Below are 22,346 nucleotides of genomic sequence, written 5' to 3' on the forward strand. Positions count from 1 at the left end.
ATTGTACAGAATTATTTTAAATTATAGTTTTAAATAGAAGCTGAGTATATGCCTTAAAAATGAGCATTTAAATCCATCTTAGAGATGGTGCCTGCTTTATACATGATGGGTGTACACCATCTTTAATTTCATTTACATTTCAATCGAACAATAGATTTGCAAAGAAAATGTCTAATACAGACGTAAAAATATTCACACTAGAGCTTCACAATCGGTTGTACAATTGACAAACAGGCCTCTTTTCCCAAACTTTCCAGCTAAGCAAATTTATAAAATGTAATCAATGCAACGAGAAAAAACATTTTCTTAAACTCTCAGGGAAAAGAATATGCGATAAACAGTATAAATGCAGACAGCAGATGCTGCAAGCTAACCACGATACTCCCAAGTGGCTGTACAGTGGGTATGTGCAGTACCAATAAAAGCCACATGTGTTGTATCACAACTACAGTATAATTGTTTGCCCAGCTAAAGAGAACGCATGCACTTCCATGCCTTGGATTAACTGAGGCCTAATTCTTGATAGATGGATGGGATATGTGCAAATGACCTTGGCTTTTGGCAGTACTATATGCAGCCAATGTTTGTGTTTTGCTGGTTTGATATTATTTTAGAAAATTGTTGGGGGGGTGGGGGAAATGCTGATTTGAGGTTTATGGGATTACTGTCAATGTAATTCCATTGTCAATGGAACAATGTGGGAAATTTTGACATACTAACCCTTGACACCAGGTGCCTAGGACATTCCCTTGCCAGCAAAGGGACAACTGGTGACTTCTAGTACCAAGGGATTAATTGCACATTTATTCAGAAATATGGACACATCTGTGTTCTGCTTGCAGAAGGGGCCCATGTGTTAGAGGGATGCTCTAAAGTAAGTGATCCCACCAACACTGTGTTTACTAAAAGACCAGAAAACACACTTTCCAGGAATTTCTCCATTGGTAGCCCTTTCCCCTTTAATGATTATCTATCAATACTGGTGACATCCTGCCTGGAGATTGACTCAAGTGAAGAGTTAGGTACTACTCAGACACTGTGCAGAAACCACATGCAGCTGATACTTAAACATGTACTTCATGCTAACAAGACAACTTGGGCTTTTGACAACTGTCAAAAGTATGCTACATGAGGTTATAAAGACATTTTCCAAATGATTCAACTTTCAGGTCTTGCGAACGGTTGTACACCACTTATCAACTTATCCTATAATAAATAACTTGGAACAGCACATAATTTGGGATGTGCTATATCCTTAGCATCAACTTCAAATTCAAGGTAAAGTGATTAGAGTCATGACAATGGTAACTGCTCAGTACTAGAAAGTGAGGTAACTCTTTCATTGTGTCACTTCACACAATGAAATAATTTGGAAAATTGCTGCCACTTGGTGACTGAAAATAAAATTTTCTTTGAAATGTATAGTGCACAATTTCTATCCATGCCACTAAGATACTGATCTCTTATATGCTTTTGACACCAAGTGCTTTACAAACTGTCATCACTTTTAGGTTTGCTAAGGAGACTACAACAGTAATATTTTATGATGACCTATGTGTGAAATGAGGCCATGCAACAGGATTATCCTATTGTATTGATTACCCATACTGTTCGTGGAGCTCAGAAAGACATTAAAATCAAAATAACAATACTATGCTCTCTGGACTGTTGTCTTTTATTTTTCCTGGTCAAGTCTTAAAGTCCACAGGCCAAATTAGTTAAATATTACTGATCAGAGGCAATGTATAGAAATATGTTACAGGGCAACTATTGGTGTTTAAGTTTCCTGATGCCTGGAATTTTTTGACTCTCAATACACATAGGTATACACTTGTTTGTTGGAAAGGGGACAACATGACAGGAAATTGTTACCAAACAGAACTAAGTTCTGGTTTATAGCTTCTTTACCATGGCACTTTTGTGAAAAAGGGTCACTTTTCTGCTTTCTTCAAGTGGCACACATCCAACTCCTTTGCCTCACCATACACCCACAGTTACAAAAGCGAGGCTGCTACTACACATAGTAAAGATTCAATACAGAATAACTCCAATACAGAATCAATTCCTATGTTAGCAGTAAGAAAGAAGAGTTTTCAGGTTGGGGAGATATTGTTCTGTGGGACCACCCGCTGCAAGAAAAGCATTTTTTTTGTTGTTTTGTCTTTTTTTTTTTTACAATACATCTGTTCTGAGACATACCAGCAAGGTTGGCAGGTATACACTAAATGCAAATGTAATTTCACCAGACAAGTAGGCAAACATCTAAGCAGTTATCCCAACCCCCTCCAGCAGAGCACAACCAAGTTTTAAAATTGCAATTTTAAAATTAAAAAGATACGGTTAAATACACAAGATCAATTTATGTAGTATATATTCACCCCCAGAACATGCTGAAGATGGTCTGTGTAGTTCTGTTGCACAGAGGGTTCTTTCCCTGAGGGCGCATAAGGAGCTCTCAAACTGTTAATAGGTCTCTATTTTTGTAACAAAATAGCAATTTAAAAATCTTAAAAAAAAAATACATCACCTTCAACATGGAAGATCTCACTATTTAAATATCCAAGAAACAGACATACTAGTTTGCATATACTTGAGGATCACATATAGCAAAGAAAGTATGTCGGAAGCATTTTAAATGTAGTAAGCTCATATTTATAGAAAGGTTCTGATATAAATTATACAACAATCATGTTCCTGTAATATTCTAGGCTAATTTATAACATCAGAAATAAGTTAATGTAACATGGTTTACTTCCTATTCATTTCAGGCTACAAGGTGAAATAAATAATATTTCTTTGTAGGGATGGGGAACAATGGCCACTGCAACAAACAGTATTAGCCAAAGGAAACTACATAAAGGCTACTGTGCTGTTATGCTACAAACATCTTCATACATCTGAGTATTAAATAAAAGTGTAAGATCTTCCATACTGACACTAATATCAAAACTACCCCCCTTGTTTCTCAGATATATATACAACATATCAGTCATCTTATGGGCATGTTCATTAAGACAGATATCAAACACTGGCATTTTCTTATTCTGATCAGGAAACCTCAGGGAAAAGACAACCCTCCCACCCTGACCCACCCACCCACCCACCCACCCCTGGAAATGTGCACAAAACTTTTGTTATCAAAATCTTATCTGATACATTGCTGTGGTTTTGTAAAACAACTTAACAACTCAGACGACCAATAACATGATCCTGTTTAAGCATTTTGCTAGCAGGAAAAGCCCTTACATACAGTACACCTGGTGAAAGATCGGCTTGGCTTAAAATATTCCAGTACAATTCTCAGAATAAACAACTTCACAGAAGTTAATTAAAAATAATAATAAAAAGTAAAATTCATCTCAAAGAAATAGGGAAAGAAAAAAGACAAAACTACATACAGATAAGGTAACCAGGAAGGAGGGCCCTGCTTTTGTTTTCAAAATGTTGACTGTGCAATTTTAAGCTTCAAAGAATTCTATTTCCAGAACACTTGGGTATAATCAATTGACACTATCTACCTTCAGATGCCATGTCAAAACAACCTTTTCCAGTCACATTTTGGCAGGGCAAAAAAGCATTCTTGTTTGGTTTGGGGTCTGTTTTTTCAGTCTAACTGGAAGTCAGGTAATGCTATATTATTACACGTTTCACAGCCTTCTGAAACTCAATAGCCAAAGAACATGCAAAATTAAATGTGAACATGAAATTATGATAAACAATATTTAACCAAGACAATTCAATGAACATTTTCCCACCCCACCCCAAATTAATTTAAATTAAAAACCCAGCAATACCATCTCATTAGTCAGTGCAAACACTACATACAGGGTTTCCACGAGAAAGCCTAAAAGCACCTGATTCTTTTGCCAAGTCATTGGATTCAATAATGTACAGGTGTAAATCTGCATAAAAAAACAGCCATTACATTAGTGCATAATTTATCAAAATTGTTAAAAACGATTCTGCATATAACTTAAGAGAAGTCAATATCTAGTACGTTAGCTGAAGGACTTAGGCACTTGGTTACATTTTTAAATTACTTACTTAAACAAGTAGCCTGTATATAAATATCAATAGTAATAAAGCAGAAATTATTCCTGGAAAAATGAGAATTTTTTTTTAAAAACTGTAATGCTACAGCAAAGCACTGTACCACACTCCTACACATTATGCAGTAAAGCAAAGCTAGTGTGTTAACCCTGTAAAAATCTAAGGTAAGACTGCCTACCTTCACTCTTCAAAAGGAAAAAAAATAAACCCACAAAAAATCTCATGCAAAGTTCCGTAACAAAAGATAAATAAAGCAGCTGCAGCGAGAAGATGGGAAATTCTCTCAGTGAAACAAAAAAGACACAAATAAGTTAGTTATGTTGACTTTCACTAGATGTATCATTGTAGGATCCTGCTAGTTTAATAACTGAGTTGTTAATTTTTTTTTATAGAAGCCATTTAAAAGAGGAATGGCTCAGTTACTGCACCGGATTGCTACAAACTCATAAAAAGCTGCTTTAAGCTTAAGTAAAATGTTGTCCAAATTCCAATCATTTCTGGAAAGTGAACTTGTTACCCTAATAAAGTAAATTCTTATTTTTTTTTCAGAATGCTAATGTGAGAGGGCTCAAAGTATCAAAGAGTCCACAGGAAATGGATGCCCCCAGTATTATTTTTTTAAAAAAAATATACATTATATAATATATATTATATATATATAAAAAGCTAGTGTAAATGCTTCCATTGTGTAGTCACAAATTTCAAAGATGGACCTCCTTTCAGCTGTTAACCATCTTCCCATTTGCAATAGGCTTTAAAAAGTCATTTTTATCCTCAGACATAATATGAGCTGTTTTCAAGATGAGATTGCTGACACTGACAGATGTGGTGACTGGCAGGCAACTTGCATTGCTAATAGATGCTGCAATTGGCTGGCTGAAGCAAGAAGTTACCGGCAGGGCTGCTTTTTGTTCCTCCCTGAAAGGGAAAAGTATGAAATTGACAAGTGATTATTATTACATTAATAGGAGCCATATATATTTGACAAGAAACATAAAGAGTACTATAAAAGAATTATAGCATATGACAGTAATTTAATAACATCATCCCACAATGCCTCATAGTATACAAAACATTTTTCTTTACAGTAACTATGTGAGGTAGGTAGCACAAGTATTATCATCCCTATTTGACATACAGAAAGTTAACCTCAGAAAAGTTAGGGTCTCTCAGCTACTAAAAAATAGAACTAGGCCTTGAACCTTCTGATACCTAGTCCAATGCTCTTTTCATTGCATCATGCTGCCTTTTAATCACCATTAGAATTGTTCAAAAGTCTCAGTATCTAAAATTTATATTCAATGTTTAAAATATTTCATTGTCTTGAATGTTTCCTTTCTACCTGACTTCTATTCAGTTTCCCTGGATGCTTCACTTTACAAAATAGTTACATTGTTTTTATTTATTTCCAAAATAAAAATAAAACCAAATTGTTTCCTTAATCCTAATGTCATATATGGTATTCAACTGTGGTCTTAAATACTTTTTCTGACCAGCATAAAGACCCAGAAAGAAAATTTAACTTCACATTTCTTTTTTTTAATGTTCATGCTCTCCATGTATGTTCCCTTCCACTTCCTCCTCACAGTTTCCCTCTATACCTTCCCCAACACAGATTTTAAATTTTCTAACACTCACAGAATCACATGGTCTTCACCTAAACTTTGTCTCTTGGGCTCCACTGGTTCCTTTGGATGTTGCTTTAGTGGATGGCCATTTTCCATTGTAGTTCCATTCAGTAGCTGATCATTTTGAGACGTGATACCAAGTTGTATGTCCAGAATCTCCTAAAAAAAAAATTTCTTGAGTTTCAAGACAAATTTCTTAGTTGTCAGACTCCAACTTTCCTCATATAAAGGAATTACATATACCCACAAAATAATTATTAGCAAATTTCATTCTCTTCTATGTGTCTGAACATTTAGTACATAATTTTTGGAAAAGATATTTTGCTTTCTGTCGAAATACATAGAGCTCACTATTCCTTGCTATTTCAATTTGCAAGAAAAAAGTCCAAATTTCCATGTCCTTTAAGGCCCCTGATAGTTTGAAAACCACTAGACTTTCCAGCCTTATTTTCCACAACTATTTTTACAAAAACTACACTCTCACCAAAACAGACAATTTATCATTCCTTGAATATACATCCCAATTCTCCAACTAAATCGACTCTGCTCATATGCTTTCCCAGCCCCCAGCAGCTCCACATGTCTAATTACTACCCATCCTTCAAGCCCAATGCAAACAACTTTCTTTGTGAAGCCTTTACATGATCACCCCAACATGAAATTAATAGTTCTCTTCTGTAAACTCATAATACCTTTGTATTTCTTAAAAAACTTCTGTTTCAATTGTTTGTATACATTTGTTAAGTTCTCCTACTATATATTAAACTCCATTAGGGTGGGACCTTCTCTCTCTCTTTTCTTTTAATTCTTCTCAGCCCCTAGGCACAGTACTTGACACACAGTAGGTGCTTAATAAATATTTGCTGATTAAATGATGTAGATGCAAAAGGGATTAATTCCCCAGAAAATTCCTAAGAACAAACAGGTATATTTGATGGGCATTTATTTGGCGCATTAGATTATTATATCTTATGTCATATAATACCTGCCCCCCCTTTTTTTAGTACAGTTATTACTAGCAGGAACAAATGTGTCTAAATAGAACAGAACTAAAAACCTGATTTCCCCAGTACACTTCTAAAAGACAAACTACAAAACCTAAAATTGTTAAAGGCCAATATAAATCTTATCTTTTACTGATGTGTTTCGTCATTGTAAAGATACAATCAATACAGACCAAAGGGAATGCTTCCTCCATACAAAAGAGACATCAGACCCCCCAGGACATCCAATTGCTATACTTACTTCTATTTGTTCACCTTGTCCATCAGGTTCATCAGTGTCAAGTGCTGAAAGTTCTAATTCAATATCTCGATCGGGCTTAGTATCTGCTGTATCTTCTGTATAATCACTCTGGAAATTAAATAACATTTAGACAAAAAAGAATTATGGTTTCTCTTTATATTTAAAAAAATAAAATGCAAAATACAACAGGTTATAAAGTGTTACTATCTGAATTTTAAAGGTGAGGAAACTCAAGCTCAAAGGAGTCAAATAATTTGCTCAGTCACACAAGTTAAGTGACAAAACTAGAATTTAAACTTGGATTTTCTGACCCCTACTCTAGTGTTTTTCTACTATGACATGCAATCTTCAAAAAAGCCAACCAAAACTTAACATAACTTTAACATAACAATGGTTTAAACTAATGCAAAATTGAGCAAAATAAATCAAGAAGAACTGAGATTTTTCCATGCACCAAAATACATAAATTTAATTAAATTTCAGGATTCAGTTCTTTTTACCTCTCCATTTCTCAAATCCATTTCCTTGCTTAGGAGATTTAAGGTAAGGTGACTGGCTTCATCTAAAGAATTCCATTTCTGTTGCATGGCTAGTGCATTGGCCTCCCTCTGAAGCAACAATGAGTTGCTCTTTGCCTAAGGAAAATATGAATTAAAAATCCACAGACTTTAACTGCCCCATTATCAAGAATGAAAACAACAGAACGACATAAATCCAATATAACTAATCCTACCTGCTGAAGTTCAATGCTTAGAAGATCTCCAGTACTGGAATGCTTTCTATGACTGGATAAATCAGTAACAATAAATCTATCCCTTTAAAGAAAAACATCATTTTTATTGACATGCACTTTGTTTTGAAAGTGAAACTAGTAAATAAGTCAACTGGAGATGCAATTATTATTACTATTAATAATTTTTTAAAATTAGAATTTCAAGTAATCGGACCAGATCTTAAAATGTTAAATTTTTTCCTGGGCTGTGATGAAATCATAGAATCATCAAGTGTTAGATCTGGAAGAGACCTTAGATATCTACTCCAATGTCAAGACCTAGACGAAGTGGCTTACCCAAGATCATCCACATACACAGCTAGTGAGTGGCAAAGCCTACTGGACTAAGAACTTCTGACTTCTAGCCTAGTACTCTCTCCATTACACCAGGCTTGCATGCATGGTCACAGATATAGAACATTTCTCCTAAACAGGGAGGATGGAATTTATCTTTGAGTGCACATACTAACATCTAAGAATACAAAATCGTAACTAATCAAACGATCAGTCTTACCGTTCTATATAGTGTGCTGAAGTAGAATCAGAGCCATATGAACTCCACCTTGAATCAACAGCATTGACATAGGGGACATAATCTGCAGAAATACAGATAATCAGTAGTGACAAAGATGGAAAACCAAAACAATTTAATCACATGTATTCATACAGGAAAGTAAAGTAGTTTCTTAGAACTGAACTATGTTATACAAAGTGAAGTTAGTAGTAATCTACAATACCTGATACACTGATGGGTTTAGTAGCACTTCCTTGGGAAGCAGTGGCCTGTATAGGATCTGTGGTATGGTAACCTGTCCGGGAAGATCTGGAAATTGCACCCCATTTGGAGATAATGGGTCCATCACTAAAAGGAATTATAGGATCTTCTTCTTTCACCCTTCTCTGAGTTTCAAATAAATGTACTCTTCTCTTAACATCTCCACTGTCCAGATCCTAAATATTTAAAAAAAAACAATAAAACAAATATTTCAATAACACATAAATGATCTTTCTTCAGCAAGTGGTATAAGTACTTCCTTTCAGAAGATTTGGGTTGGAATTTTCAGGGAATGTTAAGTTACTGCTAGCTTTTTGCTAGCCAGACAAGAATGAACACCAAATGTAAATACACGTGCCAATTGTTTAAACGAAACCAATACATTCTGGGCTTCATGAGATATAGGCCTACTTATTACAGATGGATTTATTCAACAAGAAAATGAAAGCTTTTGCTCATTCATAAACTTGAATTAGCATGCACTAATTCCAAAAATCATACCATTAACACAGCATTTGAATTAGCAATTACATCCTTGGGCTCTGAATCAATGGCATTTATACAAGAGCCTATGGTGCCACAGGACCAAGGTGAATAATGGGAAAGATGATCTTCCTCAAATTTTGTACCACGTACGTCACTTATGTTCTCGGAGAACTAGTGAGAAAAAACAAAATATAGTCAAATCTTAAGGTTATATTCAGTTAGTTGTAGTATGAAGCAATTATTACAGTCATGAGGTTTTTAGTTACTGAAGAACTGGGACTGTTTTCCTATGACTAATGTGAGAAATGACAACAAATATATCTTCAAAAATTTCAAGCCACTTTGATTAGGAAAATAATTTATCTTTATCTCCAATTTATCTTTCCTTCAGCAGTCTTCCTGATATGCAAACCAAATACTATCCAAGTAAGCCAAACAAAAATATTCTCCCATTTACTACATATGCTAGATAATGTAAGATACAGAAATATATGACATATTGTGTCATCAATGAGCTTACTTACAGTTAGGATAGAAAGGTTTATACATGTGAATTACTAAGAGACTATGTAACTGACAAACTGTTAGTATTGATGATAGAATGACAGGAATTAAGAGAAGGGAAGAGATGAATGTGGGCTAAAGCAGCTAGAGGAGGCTCCCAAAGAGCTGGGATTCAACTTTGAAAGATGAGTAAAATTTAGAAAGCTGTAGGAGGAAGAAGGATGACATTTCACTCTGGGGGACGGGGAAGGAGAATCAGGACTAGCATGGAGCAGAGAGAAAAACAGGTATGCTAAAAAAGAAAAAAAAAAGAACATATACTTTTATATAAGTTAGGATTCATGGAACACGTCTTTCTGATAAGATGTTCATAACACGAAAAAAATTTCTTTTGACACAATTTTTTGTCACTCCATTTTAAAGACACATTAAACAAACAGTTTGCTCTGGAAATAACGGGACTGAGAACAATAAATTAAGTTTAAGGCATTCTAAAGTGAAAGGTTATTCTGGTACTAAGCAAAACGGCAATACCTCTCAAGCCTAAAAACCATGATACACTAGCTATTTCTACACCTCTTCCTGACGAGATGCTACACAGAGACATATGTTAACTATGTAATAGATTAAAACAAAACAATTCAAGAATTTTCCACCTTGATAGTTCTAGTTTAAATAAGTACTTCTCCTTTAAGCAAAAATAAGTGTTGGCCTGACCCTGAAAGGCATGAAATAACTTCCTACCTCGGTACGAAAGTCTACACTGAACAGAGGAGAAGGCGGTGTCGGTGACTGTGTTGCCATAGGAAGAGTTGAAGAAACAAGGGGTGCTTTCTGGGTATGATATTGCGCCCACTGTTCTGGTTTTCGTCTTAACTGATCCTCATAACTGGTCTTCAAATGACCACAAGGTTCCTAGGGGAAAACAACCAGTCTTAGTAATCTAAAAAGCAGAGTGGTAAATGAAATGCCTATACTAAGATAATAAAAGCAGTTTACTATGCCAATGTTTTTTTTTTTTAAAGAGAGGGAAGGTGAGAGATAATGGAATTTTATGCATACATACATACATACACACACATACACACGTTTCCTTGTGCATGTTTAAATATACAGTATACGAACATGTGAATAAACGTGCATGTGTATATTATACGTATATATGCATACACACACACACATATATGCAAACTGAAATAAGAGAAATGAAAGAAGTAATAAGGCAAGGTGGGGAAGAGAGTAGGGTAGGAGTGATGGAGAAGATAACTAATGAATTTAACATTTATTCATTCACTGAAAGAACATTTATTAAACACCTCTTACATACACTGCACTATATTAGGCACTAGACTATTCAAAGACAAAACATGACCCCTGTCCTCAAAGGGCTTTCAATACAGCAAGAGTGCTTAGAAAAATCAGCATACAAGTGCATAAAAAAGGTACTGAAGTAGTCTAAGATCAGATGAAGAAATCATTTTCAAGCTGAGGAAATAATCAGAGAAGGCTTCATGGAGTGGGTCCGTGAAAGACTGATACATTTTTAATAGAGGGGGAGTAGATTAAAGGAGAAAAAGACATCTTGGTATTATGAAATGTGTGTGTAAAAAAGCAGAGGTGGGAGCAGGCTCAGAGTAGTGAGTAGTCCAGTTTGGCTGGAACAAAGCGTACACAAAAGGAAGCAGTATAAAACTCAGCTCAAAGGTAGGTTTTAGTCCTAGTTCAAAGAGGCCTTGGAATATAGAGTTTGGGCTTTTATTCAACAATGAGGAGCCATTGAAGATTACTCAGAAGTGGACTGATGTTGCAAGACCAAGGCATTAGTAAAACTAATCTGGCAATGTGAGCAAAATGGATTAGAGACCAGAAGGCATTACAATATTCTAGGTCAGCTAGTTTTGGGTTTGGATTGGGATAGTCTAAATAGAAATAGTTTAGAAAGAGGCACAAATGTGAGAGATATAGCATAACACGTGACCATTCAATTTTCTGTTGTGGGAACCAGTAATAGTCAAGTAAGATAACAAAGAAGAAAAATAAAATGCTCTGTGCTTGAATTTTGATGTTACACACACACACACACACACACACACACCCCGCACAGAGGTGCAGTTTTCTTATTTCCATTATCACTTACCCTGGGTAAAGGTACAGTTGTCCTTGGCTCACTTGGTGGCTGACAAGCCATTGGATAATAACCATCCAGGGAACTACTATATCTTTCTCGCAAAGACGTCTGATAGACAGACGAATGCATTACATCCATTGGAGGTAAAGAATTGCTCCTAATAATGTCATCTCGTTGGTACATTGGTGGACGCCAGATGCGCCGGCTGTCATACACAGGAGCATACATTCCGGAAGGTACTGGGGGAACTGGTCCATACGGCTGCGGAGGAGGAGGCTGGTAAGGAGAAGAATTCACTCGATCTCGAGGGGGAAATGTACTGTAATGATCAGCATATGGCACGGAAGCAGGTGGGAGGGAAGATTCTGGAACATTATTGGACCTCACAAAACGAGGAACACAGGGAGCCACACCAGCTGGTACCGTTGGAGGTGGTGGGTAGTATCCTTGAAAATTGGAAAGAGGCATATTTAATGTGGTCTCAATACTATCCAGGATTTTAATGGTTTAAAAAGTTTTAAACAACACTGAATTTGCAATATAAAGGAAGTTTGTTTTTAGTCAAAATACCAATCTCTTAGTTATTTGGTTTTATAAGTAAACTACATATTCAATTATACTACTGTGAGGAAATCACTGCCAACCTATGTCTTTCCAGACTGCTTCTTAAAAGTTTGCCAGATCTATTTGTTAAATTTGAGCTCTTCTCCTCAGACAAGCCATTTTAATTCTAGGGAATTGATCACCATGAATTTTGGTATGTTTTATTGCTCTGAACACTTGGTTAATTGGTTGGTTGTGTGATTATCCAGATGTTTGGTTCACAGGAATTATCTTCCTTGAACTACTGGTCACTTAGTAACAAAACAATTAAAAGGGTTTGTTGTTTTTTTTTAAAGCAAGCTAAAAGAAATAAAATTTTCCCTTTTAACTTATAAAAGTTCAATATATTTAAACAAATTTTAGATCAAGTATATATAAAACTTCAAGATACTTACCTGTCTGTGGGTACTGTGGAACTTCAAAGGATATCTGGGTCCTTGGATCTGGAAAATACTGAATGCTTTCAGAAGGTTGAGGATATACAGGTACTCTAGTTACAAATGAGCTGGATTTCGGAGGCACAGAACTCAGCTCTGTTCCAACAGTAGGGGGTCCAGCTGAGGTAGCTGCTACATTACTTACAGGAGTCTTGGGTGGAGAACCAATTTTACTGGTGGGGGGGAAAAAGTGGAAAGTCAACCCATGTCCACAGCTGTTTAGTTCTTCTGAAAAGATCTTTTCTCTAGAACCCAAATTTGATACTGAAGCCACTCTTAGAAAATACAACAGACACTTCTGAATTGGCAGATTAGCCAATATACATTATAGCTGTCACTTATATTATCAATGTAAGGTCTTACAATGACACATTCAAAGCTTCTAGTAAGAACAACAGGAAATCCTACAAACACATTCTCAAGTACTCAAGTCATCTTCCCTACACATAGGTTTTCTCCACGGTGGAGGAGATTTCTAGTCCAGTAGAATCCTTCCAGAAGCAGCTCCATCCACTACATAGATATGGGCAGAATAGAGAGCTAATTAACTAAAGATTACCATACAGACAGTTACTATAACTCTATCTAGATTAAATGACCTCTCTATAGATTAAACACACATTACTTGGGAGCAGGGTAGGTGACATGAAACTTTTCTAAGGTAGAAAGATAAGAGCTTATCCCTATCTTGCTCCTTCTTTAGGTCAAACTTTGACATGATCTTGAGAACTGTGATGTATAAGAAGCTCAATCTTGCAAATTAATGAGACAGGAGTACAACATCCCTTATACCACATGGATTACAGGGTTCTCTGTATCCAATATTGCAGTACGATGGCAAAGAATACTGTACCTGGCATCAGGAAGACCTGAGTTCAAATCCAGCCTCAGAGACTTACTAGCTGAGTAAGGTGACTTAACTTTGTCTACCTCTCTCAGTTTCCTCAATTGTAAAATGGAGATAATAATAGCACCTACCTCCAAGGGTTGTTTGATTAAATGAGATATTTGTAAAATGTTTAGCACATTGCCAAGAACATAACAGGCACTTAAATGCATGTTCCTTTCCCTTTCCTTCAACAGCTGTGGAAGTGAGAACAGGCTTTTCATAGCTTGAGTATGTAACAAAGAGTATGGGCTACATTTAAGTCATAGCAGACTGGTTCAGGAGATGTTCACTTCGATGAGCAGCTGTGTGCTGCAAAAATTAACAATAAGTATGGGCTGGTACTAGTAGGTATAAACTTATGTTTCTTAGATTGTAGTCTGCAGATATTTTATAAGTATTTTTATTTCTTGGAAGTAAATAAAGGCTGTGAGAAAACCAAATAAGCATTTCTTATACGAGGCCTGCTGTTTAATTGACCAAAACCTTAGGTACCATAATCGAGTTAAAAAAAACTCTCTAAGCTGCCCTTCTGATTGATTTTTTCAAAGCAAGTCTTACCTGGTGTACCATCTAACAAATACTACAAGGGAAAGTAATTTTTAAAAGGATCAAAATAATAAAGATAAGATATTTATAGATTAGGATTATTCCCCAATTATCATTTCCATTTTGGAAATGAGGAAGCTGCAGCAAAGAAAGGTTAAGTGACTTGCCCAAGATAGCCCAACTAGTCTTTTTAAATCCAAGAACAACAATCTCCATTCTGCGTTATGCTACACTCACCAAGGACCCACTTCTGCTTTGATGCCCTTCTTCCACTCCAATATTCAATGGTGTCACTTATGTACTGAACTTCTATAGCCTTTACCAGTCTGTAACCACACAATTTGGACAATATAGTCTATCTTCTCTTATTTACTTTGTTCATGTGCTTCATACAGCTAGGTGGCAGAGTGGACAGAGAGCTAAGCAGAACTGAGTTCAATATGGCCTCAGATACTTACTGTGTGACCACAGGCAAGTCACTTTATTTGCTTTAGTTTCCTCAACTGTAAAAAATGTAGATATGAGCACCTACCTTGCAGAGTTGTTGGAAAGTTCAAATAATATTGGTAGAGCACCTAGCACAGTGCCTAAAACTTAGTAGGCCCTCAATAAAAGCTAGTTTCTTTCCCTTTCCCTGACTAAACTGCAAGTTCCTTAAAAGCCAGATTTGTACCACCTCTGTATATTCAAAATACCAAGCAGACAGAGCATAAGTAGGTATTATATTTGATTATTGATACCATCTCCACTCTGAAATATTAATAAATTAAGGGCTTTTCACATATTTTCAAATGTGAACAAAACTATAGATAACTTTCTACTACCAACAATACTAAGTGATACTTTGCATTTGTAGGATACTTTGTATTTTAAGCTTCCACACCTTGTATCTCACTTTTAGTATCACAACTGCACTTAAGGTAAGCAGAAAAGCTTTTATAGTACTTTAAAGTTTACTGAGTACTTTTTATTTCCATTTACAAACATCCATTTTACAAATAATGAAATTGAGGCACAAAAAAGGCTTTGACTGAAGTTTACATAGCATACTTTGATAGCAAATGAAATTAGTACACAGGATTCCCCAGTCTAATATTCTCTTCACTAAACCACACTACATATACCATGTACTATACTCATTTTCCAAAACTTGGTATTTAGAATGTAAGCTTCTTATAAAATATTTCTTCTGCTTGAATAGTATTTGTCCTATTGCATGTACTAAAAGTATGATTTGATAACATTAATGACAACTATACAAAGAATTATAAAATACAAGAAGCTTAGTCTCAAAAAGAATGGGAAACCAATCAGATAACTTGATTTCCAAATAAGTTCCACCAATGAATATGTGATATGGTAGAAATAAAAGTGGATTCAGATTCCAAAGACCTGGGTTTGTACTCCAATTTTGCTTCCTCTTACCTTGGATGACCCTACGTAAGTATTCTTTATGCCTCAGTTTTCTTCAACAAAATGAAAAAGCTGGACTATATGATCTTGTCCCTTGTACCTCTGAATTCTCTGATCCCATAAATAAGTGTAGCCTTTGACAAACCACTTTCCTTACAACTAAGTTTTTTCATCTAAAAAATTAGATGACTTAGCCCAATTTACCCCTACACAAAGCTCATAGTTATATCTTGATATATGAAGTTAGTATTACTTTTAAATACCTGGACCAATATGCTGGATACACAAGCATGCAACAAATACTAACTGATTAATTTTCCACAAGCTGAAATTTTACTAAGAGAGGCAGAGTGGTACGTGGTACAGTGTATAAATAGTTTTGTAAAGATAAGTCTATAGATAGGCTTTGGAGACAAGAAGAACTGGGGTTCAAGTACTACCTCTGACATATATACTACTAGCTGTGTGAACATGAACAAGTCACATAACTTTTCAGTGCTTCAGGCAACTCTTTGAAAGTATAATTTACAAATAAACCATCTATATGCATTGGTGAAAGGAGTTTACCAAACTTAAAGCATCAGAAAAGAACTACTACAATAAAACTGAACTTTAGCTCTAATTCAAGTCCACTATTCCAAAGGAAAATATTTTTATTAAAAATATGGTTAACTGCTTTCTCCAAAATACCACAACTGTTAACGTTTCCATAATGTTGTACAGCAGGGCTGTCCAACCTTAGGTTTTTATTGAAAAAAATAGACAATATATTTTGATTTGCCATTTTAGTGAGAGCTCTGCAGTAGCTCAGCTTCATGTAGGCAGGCCACATAAATCGGCTGCCGGCCGCATTTTGGACAGTCCTGTTGTATGGTATATAAAGTACTATCCTCTTTAATATCCTACTAGCCAACCAGTGTAAGAATCCATTTCATCATGTTATAGTTGAGGAAACTAAGGCTGAGAGAGATTATAGGGCTACTAAATTTTGGAACTGCAATTCAAACCCAGAACAGCTTTCTTCTTACTACACCAGGAAGATACTCATAAATTGCCCAGAAGGATTCAAAAAGGACTTTTAAAGAACCAAAATGAAATATTTTAACTTAATATACCTACTTTTCAGTTACAGATTCTGCAGAAGCCCCAGAGATATTCTGACCACTGGAGCCAACCTTCCCTACTTTCTTCACATTCTCCAGAGCTCTTAACGTGGTGTCAGCACCACGGGGGATTAGCTGGGAAACACTGTTTTCTGCATTTGAAATCCCATTGGTACTCGAAGCAAGTTTCCCAGTTGTTTCAGTACTTCCTATGACAGAAATGACATTTCCAGCTGTGGTTGTGACAGTGTTGTTCACGCCAACTTTATTTAGGAGAGGAAACGTTCGTACAGTTGCTGTGATCTTTTTGTTCCTTAAGCGATACCTGTTTTCAAAAACAAAAAACAATGCAAACTATGAACTACCAATTCAAAAACTGTCAAAATCATTAATATTCAGAGAAATACTAATTAAAACAACCATGGGGTATTATAATATTGGCAAACATGGCAAAAGATGGAAAATTTCAATGTTGAAAGAGTTATGAGACAAGAAAGAAAGCTATGAATTGGCCCAAGTGTTTAAAACATATTAATGAAAGAAAAGTTACTAAATTGCTCATAATAAATGCAGAGATCTCAATATGGGATTTCTATCCTTAAGGAAGTTAAGCAAAAATAAAAAATACACACATATGAAAATATTCACAGTACTGTTATCTCTAGTTTTTAAAATATGAAAATAAAATATGTGCCTAGTGATTAGGGAATGTCCGAACAAAATATGGTATGTAAATATAATAAAATATTATATAGTATACCATAAGTAGCAATCAATATGAAGAGTTATATAAAACATGGAAAGATTTGTATGATGTAATACAGTAAAGAAAAGTGCTAAAGGAACAATATACAAAATGATTACAATATAAATCAAAACAAGACTAAAAGGCAACAAAATGCAGGTCAAATACAAAGAGCAATGTTGGTATCAAACAGTAATTTTATATTTCTCTCCTTTATGCTGCATTGGCCTGCTAGTTATTACCCATGACATTCCACCTCCTTCTCTCATGATTTTATACCAATAGTACCCCATGCCTGAACTATATTCCCTCCTTACTTCTGCATGACAGAATATCTAAATTCCTTCCAAGCACATATCAGGTACTGAGGCCTTCACTAATCCACCACCCTCCACCTTGTTAGTGCTCTCATCTTGTAGAAAGAACTTGCTTATGGTTGTACTTTGCATTTACTATCTGTGTAACACCACATTGACTCTAACATCCCTCAAGGCAAAGACTGTTTTCATTACATCTTGTACATAGTGGACACTTAGTCAACAAACCATTAAGTGCTTAATATGTGCTGGGCACTGTGCTAAGTGCTGGGGAATACAAGGAAAAGCAAAAATATAGCTGCATGTAAGGAGTCCGTATTCTAAAGGGAGAGAGAGCATGAAAAAAATGTGTAAAAACAACATATATGCTATATAAATGAAAGGTAATCTGAGAGGGAAAGTGGGGCGGGGGAGTTGTTGTTGGACAAGGAAGACTGGAAAAGTAAAAGTTAGAATTTGAGTTGAGCTGAGGCTTGAAGGAAACCAGGGAAATTATGTTAAAATAAAAGGGATCTACTGATCCCTTAAATGCTTAGTCTCACTGCATATTGCAGTATTGAAGAGAATATCTTCAGGAAAATCACTGTGAAGATAATCTTATGTATCCACATTTGTGAATGAAGATGAGGAGACTGAGAAATTCTATGAAGAACTCACTTGGACACTCCAAATTATACCAACACATAATTAAACCCTCTATGGCTTTAATACACAGTGGCGGATGGCAAAAAGTATGTTGCAAAACATGGTTCAGAAGGAGAAAAGGTTAGTAGAATACAGAGAAGCCTCAAATGTAGACATCATGAATATTTTCTAGAAGAAAAAAAAAAGGAGGGCTTTGTACGTGATAATCAACAAATAATTTCACAAAATGCAAAAGTGATATTTTAATATTGGAAATGACTGGCAAACAATGAAGGAGTTATTTCTGTACTGTCATGCCACTGACATGTTAGAAGAAATAAGAAGATATGTCATGCAACTACCAAAAATGGCTAGTGGATAAAAGAAGATAAATTGTCTAGACTGTCACTGTTTCATGAAGAAGCTTAACCATTGTAAAATTCATCACCAAAAGAAGGGAATCAAGAACCACTTCATTCAGCAAGCATTTACATTTCCTTGCCCACAGAGGAAAAGAAGCACATTGTTAGAACATAAACTCATTTCTAAGATCTTACATAGCAGAAGGGCAGCTACTGGTGGTGCTGTGGATAGAGCCCTAAGCCTGGAGTCAGGAAGACTCATCTTCCTGAGTTCAAATCTGACTTCAGGCACTTACGAGCTGGGTGACCCTGGGCAAGTTACTTAACCTTGTTTGCCTCAGATTCCTCACCTGTAAAATGAGCTGGAGAAGGAAATGGTGAAACATTCTAGGATCTTTGCCAAGAAAACCCCAAATGGGGTCACAAAGAGTCAGACACAACTGAGCTACAACAGAATAGAATGGTAGAGGCTAATAAGCAGTAATACCTTGTAAAACAGTAATAAGTAGTAGAATGAAAATAAGTTTACAGTAAATGCAGCAAGGGACCCAAATAAGCAAGACCATGCAGAACTCATTAAAACTGGTAAGACACTGAACTGATAAAAGATGGAAAAGATCTGTGAAGGTTTCTGTGACAAACTCTTAGATCCACCAATAAAGCTATCATACGGGTACTCTAATATAACAGTCTCTGATGTGATACATGACAAAGTAGAAATAGCAATATAGAAAGCAAAAGATTTGATCGGAAAAATGAGAGTAGTTTTCTGCAAACTCATCAAAACTAACAACTGAAAAAAAGTGTGGTCTATGAGTAATATAATGACCAATCATGACCCCAGTATACTACTTTTTAATCATGCTTCCTATATTTTGGCAGAGAAGAGATAAACTAGAAGAGCGGAATGGGATATACATTTTCAGATACAGAAATGTGTGAATTTTGTTGTGTGTGACTACACTTATATGTTACAAGATAGCCTTTTTTTGGCTAGGAAGGGGTAGTGGGAAGAGAGAAGACAGTTGGGAGGAAATGGAGGGGTAGTGATAGTGATATTTAAAAAAAGAATGTCAATGAATCATTAAAAACCAGAAAACGGCAGAATGAAGTTCAGAAAGGGACACAAACAGGGCAGTGTTGGAACTATGCTAAATCTGAAACATTAAGATAACAACAAGAATTCCCAGTCTACACATATTGGACATTTAGGGCTTCATATGCAGTACTTTCCTTTGTACAGAGAAACATTCACATTGTAAAATTCATTTGTAAAGTTCACACAATTAAAAAGGAACTTTTTAAAGAAAATTAAGAAAATATGCACCAAATTTGTAGCAATTAAATTTGAATCCAGAAGATAAAGGTGAAAATAGAACAAAAGGTAAGAGCCTCATGAAGTAACAGCAGAAAACTGAAATATTACAGCTCCTACTAGACATACTTCGTATTATGCCACACCACTTGCCAGGTACCATCAAAAGAAGCAGCTTCAAAGGCCAGTGTTTTTAGGGTCTGGCTGAGTGTGGAAAGGGGATGTCCCTGCCCAATTCCCCACAAGGGTAAGTCTAAACACCCCACATGATGTAAAATACAGTAATTCTGCAGCCACATGACAGAAAAGTATTGCAACTTGGGAGGGCAACTGGGATAGATGACAGCAGAGGGAGCAACAGAGAAGTCCTAGGGACTTCTGTGGCTTAAGGTAAGGGAACTACAATTCTAACTAGAATAGAACTCTCTTACCAAGGTTTATTCAAAGAAGGGCCCAAATATCCCAATCATGAGAATGCTAAGGGTGTCTAGCCCTAGAGGTCTGTTCACCAGATGAAAAGGGAAGAACCAAAGAATGAGGAGAGAAGTTGTAAACAAATTATAAGGAAACAAAAGACTAAAATTCCAAGAAAGCAATGCAATGTATAAAATTTAGCTTCTAAGGAAGTAAACCAAGAGTAAAACTCAAAAGACAGAAAAAAATAAATAATTTTTTTCAATCCAAATAGTTACTATTTAACTGAATAATTAATTTGTAAACACCACAAACAAGAGAAACACAGTAAAGAGAAATTATCAAGGAAAGAAATGAAAAAAAAATCTCTTCTGAGATATTGCTTAAAATAAACAAGTACCATCAAGGGGAAAAAAATTTCCTCCTCTCTGTTCACATACAATTATTTTTATCTTCCAACTCTTTGCCTTTCCACTAATCATTTCACATGCCTGGAATACATTCCTTCCTAACTTCTGCTTCACAGAATCCCGATTTGCCTTCAGGAGGTAGTTCAAACACTACCTACTCTAGTTTGAACCCCTAGTCTCCTCAGACAACCCTGGATTTAACCACTTATTTTTGTTCTTTTTACACACACACACACACACACACACACACACACACACACACACACACACACACCCATCTATATCTATACAATTCTGTTATCTCACCCATTCGAATGGAAGCTCCCTGGAGAATAAGAAATTTCATTTTGTGATTTATATCCCTAGATCATGCAAAATTAAGTACTTAGTAAAGAGACTAGCTAATTAAATGAAAAATCAGGAAAAGAGGAGAAAAAACTAAATATTCCAGACTGAATGCTATGGTCCCCTATAGAGAATTAACAACTTTTATGGAAAGGTTAATAGTAGGGAGTTTCTCAAGAGGGAAGAAGAGATAAGAGACAGTGGAGAACTAGAGATATACCTTTACCAAGCCCAGAGACAATGGAATATTGTAAGTTATTTCTTTAGCCTCTTCCAGCAAAGATGGCACCATGAAAGATCTCAGTCAAATAGGTTCTCCGAAGCTGTATTCCAAAGAGATCATAAAAATGGGAAAAGGTCCCACGTGTACAAAAATATTTATAGTAGCTCTTTTTGTGGTAGCCAAGAACTGGAAATCAAGAGGATGCCCATCAACTGAGGAATGGCTGAACAAGTTGTGATATATGACTGTAATGGAATACTACTGTGCTATAAGAAATGATGAGCAGGAGGACTTCGGGAAAACCTGGAAAGACTTACATGAACTGATAAAGAGTGAAATGAGCAGAACCAGGAGAACAATGAACACAGTAACAGCCACACTGTGCGAGGATTGATTTTTTCTAAGCAATTCAAGGGCCTAAAACTTTTCCAAAGGACTCATGATGGAAAATGTCATCCACATCCATAGAAAGAACTATGGAGTTGGAATGCAAAGTAAAGCAGGCTGCAACATGACTAATGTGAAAACGCATTTAATAGGAAACTATGTGTAGAGCATATTTGGATTGCAAGCCACCCTGGGGAGGGAAGGAGGGGGAGAAAAATTAAAACTTATGGAAACGAAAGTTGAAAAATGAAATAAATAAATATTTTTTTTAAAAAAAGGTTCCCCAAAGAACTACCTCAGGAATAAGGAAACAAAGTACTGTATGAAACAAAGATTAAACAAAAACCAAAGAGAAACACCAGAAACCTCTATCTTAAGAGGAGTGCACCAGGAAATGGTGCCAAAGCCTGAGACATCCTGTAGGTAATGGCAGCAGGAGAAGGGCAGAGACCAGCACAACCTCCTGGGCAGGATTAAAAGTTGAGATGAGACCTTTGGGGACCAGCTCCAGATACTGGTCTAACCTCTTAATTCTAGCCCAAGAGTATGAAAAGAGGCAGGCTTAGGAAGGATGCAGGGTCTGGTCTAGGTTGCTTTGCAGACAGAACTACAGTAGGAAAGATGG

At 35.9% G+C, this 22,346-nt stretch overlaps 1 protein-coding gene across 3 annotated transcripts in view; it reads right to left on the reverse strand.

Annotated features, from left to right (window-relative positions):
- Nucleotides 1–3,124: 3,124 nt before the first annotated feature.
- Nucleotides 3,125–22,346, reverse strand: part of RC3H2 (ring finger and CCCH-type domains 2) — a 63,073-nt gene continuing 43,851 nt past the window's right edge. For 2 of the 3 annotated variants that reach the window (XM_036750390.1, XM_036750389.1), the window contains 12 exons: nucleotides 16,596–16,904; nucleotides 12,587–12,801; nucleotides 11,598–12,034; nucleotides 10,205–10,375; nucleotides 8,972–9,127; nucleotides 8,433–8,646; nucleotides 8,210–8,291; nucleotides 7,657–7,738; nucleotides 7,424–7,558; nucleotides 6,924–7,031; nucleotides 5,689–5,837; nucleotides 3,125–4,968 (listed from right to left, as the gene is read on the reverse strand). In XM_036750390.1, coding sequence (XP_036606285.1) covers nucleotides 4,770–4,968; nucleotides 5,689–5,837; nucleotides 6,924–7,031; nucleotides 7,424–7,558; nucleotides 7,657–7,738; nucleotides 8,210–8,291; nucleotides 8,433–8,646; nucleotides 8,972–9,127; nucleotides 10,205–10,375; nucleotides 11,598–12,034; nucleotides 12,587–12,801; nucleotides 16,596–16,904 — 2,257 coding nt within the window. In that variant the 3' untranslated portion in view covers nucleotides 3,125–4,769. The remainder of the gene's footprint in view (nucleotides 4,969–5,688; nucleotides 5,838–6,923; nucleotides 7,032–7,423; nucleotides 7,559–7,656; nucleotides 7,739–8,209; nucleotides 8,292–8,432; nucleotides 8,647–8,971; nucleotides 9,128–10,204; nucleotides 10,376–11,597; nucleotides 12,035–12,586; nucleotides 12,802–16,595; nucleotides 16,905–22,346) is intronic. The other variant, XM_036750391.1, reaches the window with a different exon arrangement.

The sequence above is a fragment of the Trichosurus vulpecula genome, chromosome 3 (genome assembly GCF_011100635.1).
Source record: "Trichosurus vulpecula isolate mTriVul1 chromosome 3, mTriVul1.pri, whole genome shotgun sequence".
Classification (NCBI taxonomy): domain Eukaryota; kingdom Metazoa; phylum Chordata; class Mammalia; order Diprotodontia; family Phalangeridae; genus Trichosurus; species Trichosurus vulpecula.